The sequence below is a fragment of the Crocodylus siamensis genome, chromosome 6, assembly GCF_052110815.1.
Source record: "Crocodylus siamensis isolate JL-2025a chromosome 6, ASM5211081v1, whole genome shotgun sequence".
Lineage (NCBI taxonomy): Eukaryota > Metazoa > Chordata > Crocodylia > Crocodylidae > Crocodylus > Crocodylus siamensis.
In genome coordinates, this window is record NC_143400.1 from 85,283,810 (window position 1) to 85,300,638 (window position 16,829).

The window sequence follows — 16,829 nt, forward strand, 5'->3', positions numbered from 1 at the left end:
TGATTTAATCATGTGACTTCACCATTTTCTTACAGATTGCAAGGAAACGACACAAAGTTATTGGTGTTTTCAAGAGCCCGCATGGTCATACCAGGCCTCCGGCATCTCTGAAACACATTGTTCTTATGCCTCTTTCACAGATAAAGAAAGTGTTGGACATCAGGGAAACAGAAGGTATGTACATTTTGGAGTTACCTTGTAGCTAAGAGACTATGGTTTGGCAGAAAAATGGTGTGTAGGTTGTAGATTGTACACTGAAATAGTTATACAAAATACCTAGGAGTAACTAATCATGTGATTACCGACTTTAGCTGGCAGTTTGAGTGCAATTGCTCTGCTTGAAAGTACCAGGCAAGTTTTTAAAGGCTGTCGGCCTGCAAACCAATATGTGTGTCATTAGCCTTTAAGAGTTGTTTTTATCAAGAGTCAACTAAATGATATTGTGAGCCTGCAGTTGAACAGAAATTTGATTGTTAAAGCTTTCAACATGAAGCTTCTGTTCCACTGAGTGCACTTGCTTTTCTTGCTTGGCCCAGTGCTGTCTCCTGAAATAGAGATATTAATTTAAAATGTGGTGATGTTACTTGAGAAGGAGTTGCCTTTGGCATCTGAGAACAAAGGTTTAAAGGACTAAACTCCTGTAACCACTTGGTCATATTGACCCCACATGGATTTCTTTTATAGGAATGTTTCACGGTAGCAGAAAAGAACATTGCTTGGAATTTAAGGTTGTAGTAACAGTGCCTTTATGAACTGGCAGACTAATTGCTAGAAATATAATCGGGAAATTAAGCTACAGTAATGTTTCACTTCTGGTGACAAGCCTTCATAACAAACTTGTTTTTGCTTGTTCTCCAGAGCTCTTTCAACAAATCTTGCTGGGTTTGTATTTGTTAAAGGTGGAAAAGAAGCCATCTATTAAGGTGGAGGCCTCATCCAATCTCATTTCATCTTTTAAAAATGACTGCTGTAGTTTAATTGGTATTTATGCATACGTAAAAAAACAAATTCTAGCCATTTGATACGAGATATGGGAATTTTTTTCGTCAATTAAAGTTAGTCTCTGAGCTTGCGTACACTAGAGAAATGTTTTGTTTTTGACAAAATAGTATGATTGAATGCTTCCAACTTGTGTTTCTGAAGCAGCGCTGAGCCCTGCTTGCTCACATAGGTACTCTCTAAACTCTCCTGTGTTGAATCTTGCTTTGGGGTTGCTGGCTGAGGAGTACAAACCACAGCTTGCTCTACCTGCATATAGGGCAGGGTTGACTTGTCATAATTCTTAGTTTTTATTGTTTAAATTGCAGATGGCCTCCTCCTTATTCATTCCATAAAAGAGCCCATAGGACACGTCCAGATGAGTGTGCACGTGTCTGCTGCGGCATCTCAAAGTAGTTTGAGACTCTGCGAGAGGCATGCTGAGGACCAAAAAAATGTTCCCCGTGTTGTGTATTTGCAGCACAAACTCTAAATTTGATACTGGGAAATCCCCCCACACACGCGCAGCCCTTCCTAGCCCTCCATATCTCACCCTGTGTGCCCAGCTGCCAGATGGGATGGGACCTGCTGGTGGGATCTATGGGTGCATGGGCAATTGTCCCTACATTCTGGTTAGTGAAGGGGTTCAGGGGGAGCTCTGATTTTTCTATGATTAAAAAACCCAGAGGCAAACACCAAAGTGTATAGATATGTAGAATTTATTTTATTTTGGTGATAGAAGCACTGGTAGGCTTCCAAATTGCTTTAAACTTGTAAATATATCAAAAAAACATTGCCCAACTGTGCTCTGCTTGCTTGCACTCTCGCTTGCTCTTAGTGGCATTTCATTTTAATTGCAGAAAAACATAGATTTTTGGGTATTTTAAAGAGTAAATTTGGGATTTTTTTTAATCATAAAATTTGCAATTTTTAAACATGGAACATCAGGATTCCTTCTAGTGAGGCAAGTGGCAGGACCCAGGCAGAGGAGTATGCCCAGAGCTGGCACTGGGGACCCAGCTGGAGGGCAAATAAGGTGGCTGACCTCCTGGCCATTTGGTGCCAGGAGGACATGCTTTGACAGTTCAGAGCAGGCCACTACAATGAGCAGATCTTTTAGGCGATAGCTGCCCAGATGGCAAGGTAGGGGGCACACATGGTAGCACACAAAGGCCAGCTATGCAGCCATAGCCCACCGGCAGCTAGCACAGAGGTGAAGACAGCTCTGCTGCAGTGCCCATGCCACAACCCATGCAGCCCCTGTCCAGGTCTGGCAAATATGCAGACATGGGACTGCAGATCCAAGGGAGCAGATGCTGGCACAAGTTGCAGCAGGTCACAGTCATGCAGCAGTCCAACTAGCACAAGGGACTAGTATCCTCATATGTCAAGTGGCTAGGCCTCAGAAGATCCTGCTTTATACTGCTGCAGCCAGCTCAAGTGCTGGCCCCTGCCTTCAGCTCCCTGTGGCCTTTAGCTCCCTGTGGCTGTAGATCTGGGAGATGGGGGGGGGGGGAACCTGACCCTGCCCAGCAAGTCACACAACTTGCCCCACAGCAAAGTGCATGTTCAAGCACATCTGCTGTGGCACATATCCCTGGCACAAATTTGTGCCTCCAATGTTTGAGTTGCTGCAAGCGCACGTGCCTGCATGTGTAGATATGCCAATAGTGTTCAATTCTGGTGCTTCAGTGGTGCTTCTCAGTATCACTTCTTGATTGGAGGAGTGATAATCTACTCTAAAGCTGCAGACCTGAAGAGAGAACCCCAGAGTTCATAGGATCCTGGAATAGTAGGTTTGTAATGGACTACTAGAGGTGATCTAATCTAACCCACTATGAAAGACCAGGATTGTCCTTGACTAAACTCTCCCAGTTGTATACCTGTGTAATCTGTGTTTAAAACATCCAAGGATTCCACAAACTCCAGTGATAACCAATATCCAGCGATTCCTAGTTGTCACAGATGAGACGGATTTAAATGCAGATGAGGTGCTAATATCCAACCTACATTTTCCTTGCTGCATTTTTAAGGCCATTGCTCTATTGCTCCCTGTGGCCAAGAGCAGTGCATCTCTGTTCTCCCTGTAACTACCCATCAGGTATTTGTAGACTGATTTGACTTGATATAGTTTCCTATCTACTACAGTGTGGGCTGCTTCCAATCTTTTACTTGCGCCAGCCTGCTCTTGAAACATAGGAATGCAAGTTTAACTTATAATCTTCTTTAGAATTGTATGCAGGCTTTACTGTCCTGTCTGGAATATGGTGTGAACTGAATGTTTGTCTTTGATTTGTAGATTGCCGGAAGGCTTTTGCTTTGGTTGTGCGACCACCAACAGAACAGAACAACTTGTTGTTCAGTTTTCAGATGACAACTGAGGAACCTGCTAAAGAGGATTGGCTGAAGATGCTGTGTCGGCATGTAGCCAATACAATTTGTAAAGCAGATGCTGTAAGTCCTTTACCAGGTTCTTGATGAAAATATTTCACCCCAAATGTATTTAAACACATGAATGGCTGCTTTCTTTTGATAATAGGGGAAGCAAATTGTTAATAGTGGACACAAAAGCTAAATTAGGGTAGAGAAATAGGTTTTAGAATGTCTGCATTCAATGCAAAATTACTTTTGTATTGAAGTTATTCTGTACTCCTCCTCCTGTGATGGTTAGGAAGTAGTAGGCCTGACTTAAGTTCTGTAGTACATAATTTTTTTTTTTTTAAGTTGCTACCTACTTATGCTTGTGGAATTGTTTGGTTCTTTTAGGTTCAGTACAGGCCTTTGGGGGCATTGAGAGGTTAAATTGATTCAAAATGGCTGCCTGATATCAGGCAAGTCAGGATGGGTTGGGGGGGGGCCTGTTGATGGGGTTGGGGTCCAGCAGACTGGAAAGGATCTAGGGTCCACTGGGGGATGAGGGGCAGGCACAACCTGTGGGTGGGGTGGATGCAGCAGGTGTGACCTGTAAGGGGTGGGGGGAGGTGCAACCTGCCAGTGGGGGAGGGAGGGCTCTTCCCTTCCCTGCCCTCTCCCCCAGGCAAACCTGTATCTCCATCCCTCCTACCCCTTTCCCCACCAGGACTTACCTGCTTGGCTCCAGTAGTGGTAAATACTGATAAAAGCAGCTGCACCTGGAGTGGCTTGAGGGATGGGGGGTGAGAGTGCTGGCTGGTGAGGGAGTAGAGGCCTGGGGGACAAAAAATAGCTCAGTGCGGGGAAGTGGGGAGTGAAAAGAGCAGCCCAGGGTTGGGGCCAGTGGCTGGATTTTCCTAGCCCTGGGGCTGCACAGAGGAAGTGGACAGAAGTTCTATGCACTGGTTTGACTTGAAATGAATGAGTCTGATTCCAGGATAACAGTTTGCTTTCAGTTTGCTTGGCTCTCCCACCATTTAGCAGCAGTGAACTATAATACTTCCATCTCCATGTGAAAGCTGCTTCATTGATGTAATCTGTTGTATAGCATGGTAACTTGAGGAGGCATTGGCCTTCTCCTTGCCCTCTCCTCTTGCTTCCAAGAAGCCCAGTACGCACTTCTGCCACCAGCAGCTGAATTAACTTATTCTGGAACGTAGATTTGCAGCATTTCATGTTGTGATGAGACAAAAGGACCTTCTAGCTAATGTTTAATTGTCTTGTATATGTGCATCAGTCATTGTGTGTACTTGGTGAAAGTACATGCAATATAATTGGCCTGACAAATTAGGTGCAAGAGGGTGTTAGTACTTTGTGAATACCTGTGAATATTTGCGTTTCAGACTTAAACTGCACTGCTTGAAATGAGTTTTTTGCTCAATTTGTGTCCTAATGCAAAATATGGTTGCCACCTCTTTTTTTTGTATTCAACCAGTGGCTCATGAATAAAAATGCTCCTTCTCCAGAAAGGTATAGGTTGTAGCTGTGTTGGTCTAAGGACACAGGCAGACGAGGTTCTTTGGGTGAATCTGATATCTTTTATTAGATCAACTTAAATAGTTGGAAAACAATTATTAAGCAAGCTTTTGGGTTCAAAAACCCTTCATCAGGCTACAGAAGTTTCAGCAGTTGGTGCGTGCTCTTCCTGGGTGGAATGAAAAGTAAAGAAGCCAGAAGCTGGTCTGGTATGCAGACAAGATAGGCAGTCGGTGAAAATGTAGATTGAGGAGTCGATGGGTGAGAGAGAGGCTTGGGGCAGTGGGGGGAAAGAGAGAAGAGATGAATAGTGGAGACATACGTGGGGAGTCGGGCAGGTTCTAATGTGTCATAAATCCAATGTCTATATTCAATCCATGATTTTTAGTATCCGGGAGGTTGTTGAAGTGGAGTTCGTAGGCTCATCTCTGGGATGTGTTTTGTAAGTTTCCTTTGAGGATCAGGACTGAGAGGTTGGAGAGCGAGAGTGGTTTTCTTGTGAGAAATGTGCCCCCACAGGTAATTGGGTATTCCTGTCTTTTTGATAAATGTCCAGTGTGCTTTCATTTTGGTGCGCAGTTGTTGTTTGGTCTCTCTTAGTATTTTCCCTCAGGGCATTTGGTGCATTGGATGAGAAGTATTACATTTCTGGAAGTGCAGCTGTAAGATCTGGGAATGCTGATGGCTCTGTTGTGGGGTGTAGTAATCGTGGGGGTGGTGGAGATGTGCTGGCAGGTTTTGCATTTCTTGTCATGACATGGTCTGGATCCATTCGGTGTGTTCTGGGCTGTAGGAAGTTTGCTTCTGGGGATGAGGTTGGCGAGGTTCAGTGCTTGTTTGAAGGCTAGGATGGGTGGCTCTGGGAAGATCTCTTTAAGAATATGGTCTCTCGTATTATGGGTTGCAATCGTTTGAGGATATTCCGTATGGGTTCGAGGGAGGAGTGATATGTCATAACCAGTGGTGTGCGATTTTTGTGGGGGGGTTTCTTCTGTACTGCAGCAATTCTTCACGTGGTATCTGGGTGGCTCTTTCAAACGTGCGATCTATCTCTCTGGAGGAGTGTCCTTGTTGGGTGAAAGCCTTTTAAGATTGGTGAGGTTTCAATCCTGGGTGTTCTCCTCAGTGCAAATTCGGTGGTATCTGAGGGCTTGGCTGTATATCACAGCTTTCTTGGTGTGTTTAGGGTGATTTCTGGTTCTGTGCAGATATGTATGTTGGTCTGTGGGTTTCTTGTATAACATGGTCTGTATGTTATCGTTCTGGATACTGATCATCATGTGTAAGGAGATGTTGGTGCTGGAGTATTTTAGAGAAAGTTGGACGGAGGGATGGTGATTGTTGAATTTCTGATGGAACTCAATCAGATGGTAGGTTTTCAGTCCAAATGATGATGTTATCGATGTATCTTAAGTATAGCAAGGGTTTGACGGTGCAGTTCTTAAGGAAGACTTCTTCCAGGTGGCTCATAAAAAGGTTAGCATACTGTGGGGCCATTTTGGTGCCCAGAGCTGTTCCCATCGTCTGGAGGAAGTGTTGGTTGTTAAAAGTGAAATTGTCGTGTGAGAGGATGAAGTGTATAAGGTCAGTAATATCTTTGGGTCTGTATTCTGAGTTGTAGTCTTCTTCCTGTAGATATGTAAGGCAGGCTTGGGTGCCATCCTGGTATGGGATGTTGGTATATAGGCTGGTAACGTCCATGGTTGCTGGGAAGGTGGTCTATGTTTCTAAGTTTCCGTTGAACAGGGATGTCCAACCTTTTTGAATGTGGGGCCGGAGCATGAATTTTTTTATCACCCAGCGGGCCGGCAAGCCATATTCAAACACCCTCTGTCCTGGGCCAGAGAGACCCTGCCTGTGTAGCCCTACTGCACCTCCCTGTTACTGCAAGGTTCATGGTAGCTCCTGGTGGGCAGGGGCAAGAGAGACCCGTTCTGCATCCAGCCAGCTACTGCCCCAGAGACTGAAGGGGAGAAATAAATAGCTCCACATCTCTTCCATCCCCTGAGCAGCACAGCCCCACAAGCTGGCACTGCCTGAGGGGGGTTGGAGTGGGGCAGCCGCTGCACCACAGCCCCTCGCCCGCCCGCCTGCACAGCCCCGCTCACCGTGGTGCCTGGCTGGCCCACACGCCGCCCTGGTGGCCTCAGTGCTGCGAGCCCCGAGCATGGGGTTCAGCAGACACTGGCTTCTGCCGCCTCGCCCCATACAGGTCACGCCAGGACCCTGCCTGCTGAGCCCCCCCGTGCTAGCTTCCCGCATGCTGCTGGGGACAGGAGGAGACTAGCCAGGTTGGCACCAGTCAGCAGAAGCGGCGGTGGAGCCATGTGCTGCTCAGGACTGACTGGTGCAGGCAGGGGGAAAATGCTGTTCTCTGGGGCATTGTGCCTCCATGTTTTACTGCCCCTCCCCACACTTCCCAGGTTCCTCCTGTCCAACATTGGCTCCAGGTCCCGGCCTGCTGCCCCCCTGCCTCTCCCCAGCCATACTGGTACCTGGAGGGCCCTGCTCCCAGGGGAAGTGCCGGCAGGCCGGAGCCTGGATGTGGGAGATGCTCCACGCATCAGGCTTCTTGGGTGCCATGGGGCAGGCCCCTGCTGGGCCGTGCTGCCCCCAGGTGCCTCGGGCAGGCCCCCGGAGTCCCGCTGCAGGATCCAGGGAGGAGCAGCAGGCTGGAGGCTTGCGGGTGGCCTCAGGCGGCTCCATCCACTCCACGTGCTGTGCTCAAAGTTACCTTTTGGAGCCTGGGGGCAGGTGCCTCGGGCAGTCCCACCGGGCCAGGCATACCCCTCCCAGAGGCTCCAGGGAGGAGCAGCAGGCCAGAGGCTTGCCTGGTGGACTTGAAGCCGACTCCATCCACTCCACACGCCGAGCTAGGAGTTAACCACTGGAGCCCAGGGGCAGGCATCTGCCAGGCCCTGCCTCCCCCAGGCACCTCAGGCAGGCCCCCGGGTTGAGCAGCCCCTTCCCAGAGGCTCCAGCGGGGAGCAGCAGGCTGGAGATTTGACTGGTGGACTTGGAGCCAGCTCCATTGACTGACCGGTGCAGGCAGGGGGCCACTTTTCTTGGCTGGTGCTGACCCGGCTGGGTCTGTCCCATCCGGAGCAGCATGCAGCTGAAACCGGCTTCCCACGTGCTGCTTGGGACGGGACGAGCCTGGCCAGAGCGTCAGGGGCTCAGCTGTGTTTTTTTTTTCCCCGTCTACACTGGTCAGTCCTGAGCGGTACATGGCTCCGCCACTGCTTCTGCTGGCTGATGCTGACCTGGGTGGGCTCCTCCCGTCCCCGGCAGCACGTGGGAATCCGGCTTCATCTGTGTGCTGCTCCCGATGGGACAGACCCCCCCGGGTCGGCATGAGCCAGCAGAGGCAGCGGAGCCGTGTGCTGCTCGGCACTGACCAGTGCAGGTATGGGGAAAGTGCAGCTGAGCCCCTGCTGCTCCGCCTGGGTGCATCCTATCCCAAACGGCACATGGCTACTCCTTCCCACACACACCATGTCAGCAATGTCAAGCTGACGCGGTGCGTGTGGGAACCATGTCCCTTCCCCAGCCCTTCAGGAGCCATTAGGAAGCTGCTGAGGGAGGGACAAGGGGTGGGAACGAAAGTAAACTGTGTTTACTTTAGTTTCCCGTTGCGGCACCGCAAGCCACAGAAAATGCCTTGGCGGGCCACGTGGTAGACAAGCCTGCCGTAGAAAGTTTGCAGTGTCTTGGACAGAACTTGCTCTGCGGGTGGTGAGTGGTTTTAGGATTGATTCAATGAAACCTGATATTTCCTCAGTTAGGGTCCCATGGTTGGATATGATAGGTCTGCCAGGGTTCCCTTGTCTGTGGATTTTAGGGAGCAAGTCAAAAGTCCCTGGGTTGGGTGGGTGGGGGGAATCAAGGTCTGTAGTGTTTTGTGTAGTCCTGATGGAAATAATTTGATGGTATTGTTGAGTTTCTTGGTGAAATGGGGAGTAGGATCTTCTTGTAATTCTTTGTAGTAGGTGGTGTCACAGAGTTGTCTGTTGGCTTCCTTTATGTAGCCTCTATGGTTTAGGATGACTGTGGCTCCTCCTTCTATCTGCTAGTTTTATTACTATTTGGTGGTTCAATCTTAGAGACTCTATGGCCTTTCTCTCTGGTAGAGGGAGGTCGTTTTGGTGGTGTGTTGCTGATTATTTCATTGTTCATTTTGTCCCTGAAGCAGTCAATGTAGTGGTCAAGGTTAGGGTTTGGTCCACTGTGAGGTGTCCAATCTGAGTTTTTTGGGGGGTTGATCTTTTCCTGAATGTTGTCAGAGGATGAGTTGTTGTTGGGACTGGATTCAGTTTGGTCGTGGAAGTATTCTTTGAGGTGGAGGCATTGGAAGAATTCTTCTAGTTCTCTACATTGAAGTATTTTATTAGGGTATTTTTCTGGACAGAAATTTAGGCCTTTAGAAAGGACAGATTTTTCAGTTTTGGTAAGCGTGTGTGTAGAGATTGATAATATATGTGGGTTGGTCACAGCTTTCAGTTTCATCAGGTCTGAGGTTGAAATGTTGTACGGTGTTGGTGTTGTTCCTCTGATGGTTGATTTGTAGCTGGGGAACTTGTTCTTGGAGTAATTTGTTCCATTTCTTCTTTTTATGTAGGATGAATGTTGTAGAAAGTTCTTTGTAGTCTCTTTGTATCCATTGTATATCATTAGGGAAGATGATTGGATTTCTGTCTTTTTAAGCTGTTGTAGGGTGTGGTGATTTTCCTTCCTGAGTTGGTCTCTGAGTTGGAGCAGATTAGCTGAAGTAGATGATTTCTAACTTTCTCTGAAGTTCTTCTGCATAGCTGTGAAGCATATTTGGAGTTGTGTGTAGTAGTCAGAGGATTGTAGATGTTTAGTCCTCAGGGAGCAAAGTTGTGTTTTCTTGCATAGGCTTAGAAAATATGTTGCTGTTGAGTCTGGCTTCTTTCTTTTTCATGTTGTACAGTTTCCATTTCAAATGGCTGAATTCGATATCTTCCATGTTACAGGGGTGTAGGTTGAAGCCATGTTGGTCTAAGGACACAAGCAGGCAAGGTTCTTTGGGTTAATCTGATCTTTTATTAGACCAACTTAAAGAGTTGGAAAACAATTATTAAGCAAGCTTTTGAGTTCAAAAACCCTTCGTCAGGCTAAGGAAGTTTCAGCAGTTGGTGTGTGCTTCTCCAGAAGAGTGTGTGTGTGTGTGTGCGCGTATGAGAGAGACGCACATTGGGCTTGCAATCCTTCTTCTCACCTCTAGTATTAGAGGGGGAAATGCTAAGCTGTTTGAGCCCTCTGTCTTGGACTCTTAGCTATTTTTTTTTTTTTTTTTAAATTTAATTTAGGAACAAAACATGGAGTATGGCACTCTGAAACACAAACTCCAATCAGGACGAAATGGTCAACAACTATGTTGAATCCTCAATACCGTGGTGTCTTTTACAAAGAGTGGTAATGCTATCATAGTGCAAAGCTACACACTTTTGTCCATGTGTCCCTATCTCACACTTCATTAATATCCTGAATAGAACTTGAATTGGAGTTCTTCACTTGTTGCACTTGTTTTTTCATCTGTATCTGGACTCCAGGCTTTTTCTAAGAGCCTGTAACATCCTTTGAGAAAGGAGCCAGACTTCATACATTTATAAAAAGTATAGCTGTACAAGCAGTTATGCCACTAGGTGGCAGTAAAGTCTTTAACTCCAAGTCTAATACTCAGTGCAACAGTGAACTATATTCTCCTAAGTTGTTCTTGAAATGTAACTATCTGCATGCAGTTTCTATGGAGCGCTGGGGAATTGGGAGAAACGATCAACTTCTTATCTCTCATATAGATACCTACCCAAATAACTTTGCTAAGCTACTAGAGTTTAAGAATGCAGAATATGGACACTTTACTGGGATGTCAGCATTGGCAAGGAAATAACTGGTTCCATTCACTAGGTTATCATTGTAAGATTGAAGTGATTCCAAACATAGACTCAGTGGTATCAATACCCGATTGCTGCAGAAGATCTTTAACTTCTCCACTTCTATCAGATTTAGGCCGGAAGTATTGATCTTCAGTTTAGACCTTTGGTTCCAAAATGGTTCTTGGAAGGTGTCCAGTATTCACTGGAATGGCAGTGTCCTGCCTTGTGAGAACCTCAAGAGTGCAAAGATCCTTTGCCATCTGCCTTGGCTTGTAACTTCAGACCCTGTCTACTTTGCTGTGATCAACTCAATTGGAGAAGTCTCTCCACTCCTGCAGACTATACCGCTGGCTAGCTTTGGGAAACTGAGTAAAAGCAAACAACAGCGTTCATGTTCATCTTTTCCTTTTGCTAGTGTTTTTCAGGGATATTCAACCAGGAATTGCTAAATGCCTAAAATTTTGTATTTATTAACTATTTCTCTAAAATTTTAGTACAGTTTCTAAAGTGACTGACAAGTTAAAATATGCTGCTGGCTCTCATGGACCATTCTTATGGCTGTGTCCGTCTGTCTGTAGGAAAACCTTATTTACACTACTGATCCAGATTCAATTGAAGTAAATACTAAAGACATGGACAGTACATTAAGCAAGGCATCCAGAGCAATAAAGAAAACATCAAAAAAGGTAAGAGTTTCAAGTATTAAATTCTGAGTGTTTCTTTTGTCATATGACTGCTTTCTCAGCAAAAATTGAATATCGCCATAGCGGCGAAATTTGTTAGTGTTCCCAAATTTAGGGTTCTCTGTGAGTGCTATAAATCTTGACAAGATCCAACAGTTTGCATCTACGAACTGATTAGCAGATGAAAATAAAATTCTGGGTTTTTTAGTTTGTGGTATACATGGGCTCCAAAGCCGATTTGTGCTGGCTCATCTGTTATGCAGTAATCCCCAAATATATAATCGAATTCACAATCATGTTGTATGACTATACCTTTGAGTCTATTAACTGCTGTGTAGGAACTGAGATTCCATGAGGTCAGAGTAGTGTTTTAAGTGGCTGCTTAGTGGCCTATGTAAGATGAAATGGGTTGTTTGAATTCACCTCGTGATGTGCAAAACCACATTTGGTAGTCAGCTGAGGGAACAGGGATTGGAACAGCGTGCACATGTTTAGTACTAAAACAGACATCTAAGATGCTGTAGGGAAAATACTGCAGGTCATGGACTCTGGCTGTAGAAATAAACTAACTTTCAGAATTTGAAGCAGTGTTGTATTCTTTTACTGTTGGTGAATAAATGTATAACGGCTCTCATCAAACTCTGCAGGTTACAAGAGCATTCTCTTTCTCCAAAACACCAAGGAGAGCTCTTCGAAGGGCTATAATGGCGCACAGTTCAGTGGAAGGAAGGAGTCCCAGCTTAACTAATGAGAGCTGGTCAGGCAGCTGCCTGACCAGTACATCATCATTAGCTGTGAGTGACTTAACTATTCAGGTTAAATGGCATAACCTTAATTTTGATAAGAGTTTTGCTAATATACGGTTTACTGAACTTTTATTCTTATATGGCAAGAGCTTTTTATAAGGGTTTAAGTGCATATGCAAAACTCTTCTAACGTTTAGGATAAAAAAACTTCATTTAGCGTTTTCCTGCACTTGGCACTATGTTAAGATATCTTGTCAAATTATGTTGCTCAAACCATAACCTATCGTCTACACCAGAGAAACCAAGAGTGAACTCAATATTGCAGATCCAAATGATAATTTTTCCCTAATATAGGTAAAGGATGCTTCTAACACCGTCAGGAAGTGAAACTGTCCTAGGACAAGAACAAACAACTTATTCAACTGTAGATACATCCTTTGCCATCCTCTTACCTCTAATTTCTTCTTCATCTAATGTTAAATTGGGATGGAAGGGTGAGAGAACCTCCCAGACAGAAGCTGCAGCCCCAACCCCAATTACTCTTCAATCTTTAGAACAGTGAACATTTCTTGTAGTTCTTCTCTGCTGTTATTCAAGAACTGTAGCAGCAGAAATGCAAGTTCCTAGTACAACTGGCTATAAGAGAAAGGGCTTAGTGGGACTTCAATCTCTGAGTAAAGTGTATGCTCTAACACCAGGTTAAAAGAAAACTAGTTTTAGATTCATAGACATTAGGGGCTGGAAGGGACCTCGTGAGATCGAGCCCACTACTGCCATAGGCAGGAAGTCTGCGGGGATCAAATGATCCCAGCAAGATAAACATCCAAACACCTTATGAGTCAAGAGTAGCTATTTGCACCACCTCCAGGGGCAGTCTGTTCCAGACCCTGGATACTCAGACTCTAAAAGTTTTTCCTTGCATTCAATCTAAATCGGCATTCTAGGAGTTTGTGGCCTTTGGACCGTGTTATTCCTTGGGGAGTTCTGGTGAACAACTGTTCTTCCAGATCCTGATGCACTCCCCTTATAGGCTGACACCAAGTTGTCCCCCCTGAGCCTTCTCTTCTCCAGGCTGAAGAGTCCCATGTCGCTCAGCCTCTCCTTGTAAGGTTTGCTGTCCTGGCCTTTGATTATATGGGTGGCTCTCCTTTGGACTCTCTTGAGCTTAACCACATCCCTCCTGAACCTGGGGGGCCCAAAACTGGATGCAGTACTCCAGTTGCGGCCTCGCCAAAGCCGAGTAAAGTAGGAGGATGACATACTTGGTTTTGATAGAGATGCATAGTTTCATAGTTGGTAGGGTCGGAAGGGGCCTGAGCAGATCATCAAGTCCGACCCCCTGCCCTGGGCAGGAAAGAGTACTGGGGTCAAATGACCTCAGCTAAGTGTGTTTTTTATCTAGCCTCCTTTTGAAGACCACCAGGGTAGGAGTGAGCACCACTTCCCTTGGAAGCTGGTTCCAGATACTAGCTGCCCTGACTGTGAAGTAGTGCTTCCTGATATCAAGCTTGAATCTAGTCTGTCACCTTATGGCCGTTATTCCTTGTTACTCTTTGGTAGTGCTTGGGGGAACAGGGACTCTTCCATTGCCTGCTGGTCCCCCTTAGTCAGTTTATAGATGGCCACCAGATCCCCTTTCAGCCTTCTCTTGTGGAGGCTGAACAGGTTCAGGTCCCGTAGCCTCCCCTCATAGGGCCTGCCTTGCTGATCATGCGAGTGGCCCTCCTCTGGACCCTATTGATGCTGGACACATCCCACCTGAAGTGCGGCACCCAGAACTGGAGGCGGTACTCCAACTGCGGCCTGACCAGTGTCGTGTAGAGGGGGAGGATCACCTCCTTGGACCTGCTCGTGATGCATCTGTGGATGCATGTCAGGGTGCGGTTACCCTTCCTGACTGCATCCCCACATTGGTGGCCCATGTTCATCTTGGCGTCAATAACGGCTTCAAGATCCTTCTCTGCCTCTGCACTGATGAGAGAGGAGTTCCCCAGCCTGTAGGTATGCTGCTGGTTCTTCCTCCCCAGGTGCAGTACCTTGTACTTGTCAGTATAGAAACCCATCCTGTTCTGATCCAGTTGTAGCCTGTCCCTCTCCTCTAGCATACTCACTTCTCCCCACATCTTGGTGTCATCTGCAAATTTGAACAGGGTGCTTTTCAACCCCTCATCGAAGTCACTGATGAAGATGTTGAACAGTGCGGGCCTGAGGACCAAGCCCTGGGGGGACCCCACTGCCCACATCCCTCCAGGTTGAAAGTGACCCATCCACCACCACACTCTGTGCGGCCCACCAGCCAATTGGTGACCCATCTGACTGGGTAGGCATTGACACCACAGTCGCCTAATTTTTTTAATGAGAGTGGGGTGAGAGACAGTGTTGAAGGCCTTCCTAAAGTCCAGAAAGACTACATCCACTGTGACACCTGCATCCAAGGATTTTGTGACCTGGTTGTAGAAGGCCACCAGGTTGGTCTGACAGAACCTGCCCCTAACGAACCCATGTTTGTTGCCCCTAACCATAATCTTCCCTGCTGGTCCCTCGCAGATGTGCTCCTGGATAATTTTCTCAAAGAGCTTCCCCAGGACCGAGGTAAGACTAATAAGCCTATAGTTTCCTGGGTCTGTCTTCCTCCCTTTTTTGAAAATGCGGATCACATTGGCCCTTTTCCAGTCCTCTGGCACCTTGCCAGGGTACCAGGAGTGCTTGTAAAGCCATGCCAGGCATCCCTCTGTCTTCTGCTAATTCCCTTGGCACTCTAGGGTGGAGAATATCAGGACCTGCTGATTTGAACACTTCTAGTTCCACTGGAAGTTCCTTGACTAGGTCCTCACTGACCCTGGGCCTGGCTGCACCTCCCCTGGGTCCATCAGGGATCCTGGTGGGGGGATGCCCCGGTCCCTGCTCAGAAAAACGGAGGCAAAGAAACTGTTAAAGAGGTTAGCTTTGTTGTCTGGAGCGAGCACCAGATTTCCTAGCGTGTCCTGCAGAGGCCCCACATTACCTGGTACCATCAATGGGGTGCATGCCAGAGTTTGGTTAGCTATGCCTGCTCATCTTTATCTTGTGGTCAATCAAGACCCCCAAGTCTCTTTCTGTTATGCTGATAGTGAGTGTAGCACTGCCAAGCCTATTAGTATGATGATGCTGGTTGTTCCTCCCAAGGTGAGCACCCTGCACTTCTCCATGTTAAATGCCTTCAGGTTTTGGTCCACTCAGCTTGCGAGTGTGTCCAGGTCGGCCAGTATCCCTAACCTTTCTTTCAGTGTGGCTGCCTTCCCGCATAGTTTGCTGTTGTCTGTGAACTCTACTAGTCCGCATCTGATGCCCAAATCCAGATCGTTAACGAAGATGTTGAAGAGTACTGGCCTGAGCCCTGAAGGACTCCACTGGTCACCTTGTGCCACGTTGAGTTGCTCCCATCAACTAGTACTAGTTCGGTCCGACCCCGGAGCCAGTTCCCCAGCCATCGGACTGTGAGAGGGTCGAGGCCACAGTTCCCCAACTTAACCATGAGGACATCATGGGAGACCAAGTCAAAAATTCATTGAAAGCCTGTCTCTTGGTAGTCTCCTATATTTGCTCTGCGTGATGGCAGCTTAGGATAGGAGTAACACAGTATAAAGTATACTTTAATAGCCTACTTCTAAATGTCACAATCAAGGTAATGCTTTGCTCTGCCACTTATGAGTTAGGGATAGTAGCATATGAATTAACATCTCCAGTTGGACAGTGTTTCTCCTTGTTCGGCATCCTGTCTCCGACAGTGGCCAGAAATAATAGCTACTTCAGAAGAAAGGGCTAGAAGCTCTGCATTAGGAAATTGAAGAAATAACTTTCTAACAAGATAGAGGTTGCCCCAGGTTGTTCCTTCAAAAAATATACATACACATGTGATATATTGTACTTTTACTTAGTGGTTGTTTTGGTGCAGAAATAGCTATGGTTCTGGAGTGGCCTCGTGGCCGTGTTCCTCTCTTGGTGGAAAGAGCTGACACTTCTTGAGTAAACTGGTTTAAAAAAAAAAGCTACGTGTTTTCCAATAGGGCAAGAACGTAGGAGGTCACTAGCTCTTTCTGTGTGCTTGTGTGGTGTGTATGACGAATTATGTGATTCATTTAACTTTGCCTGTTCTCATATTGGTACAATCCACTCATGAAGAGATGAGTGGTCATGAGTTTTCTTTTCCTCATGTAGGCTTTGTCCTCAACACGTCGGCAGAATTGAAGCAACAACCAAATCCCCTTTGTTGGTTTTCTAAGCATTGATTTGATGAACACCAGACAATTCCAGAGTTACCGGGGTGTCGCTTGGAGCCATGTTTGTCTCAGGACATGGGCAGACGAGGTTCTTTGGGTGAATGTGACATCTTTTATTAGACCAACTTAAACATTTTTTTTTCCAACTTTAAGTTGGTCTAATAAAAGATGTCATATTCACCCAAAGAGCCTTGTCAGACGGCTCCAAAGGACTTTGAATTATTTCAAACGCTAAACTACCAAACTGGTAACTTGGCGATGAAGCAAGCATTCATTCTCTGTTAGAACTTGACCATCAAAATTCAAGCTAAATTATTTTTTGAAACCAAAATGGAGTTTGGGTGGAAACTAAAATGGCAATATTTAAAACTAGTTACA

General features: G+C 46.3%; 1 protein-coding gene across 6 annotated transcripts in view; it reads left to right on the plus strand.

Moving 5' to 3' along the window:
- ECT2 (epithelial cell transforming 2) overlaps positions 1-16,829 on the plus strand; it is a 64,100-nt gene that overhangs the window by 43,172 nt on the left and 4,099 nt on the right. For all 6 annotated transcript variants that reach the window (XM_090051534.1, XM_090051531.1, XM_090051536.1 and 3 more), the window contains 4 exons: positions 36-174; positions 3,278-3,432; positions 11,342-11,449; positions 12,094-12,240. In XM_090051534.1, coding sequence (XP_089907660.1) covers positions 36-174; positions 3,278-3,432; positions 11,342-11,449; positions 12,094-12,240 — 549 coding nt within the window. The remainder of the gene's footprint in view (positions 1-35; positions 175-3,277; positions 3,433-11,341; positions 11,450-12,093; positions 12,241-16,829) is intronic.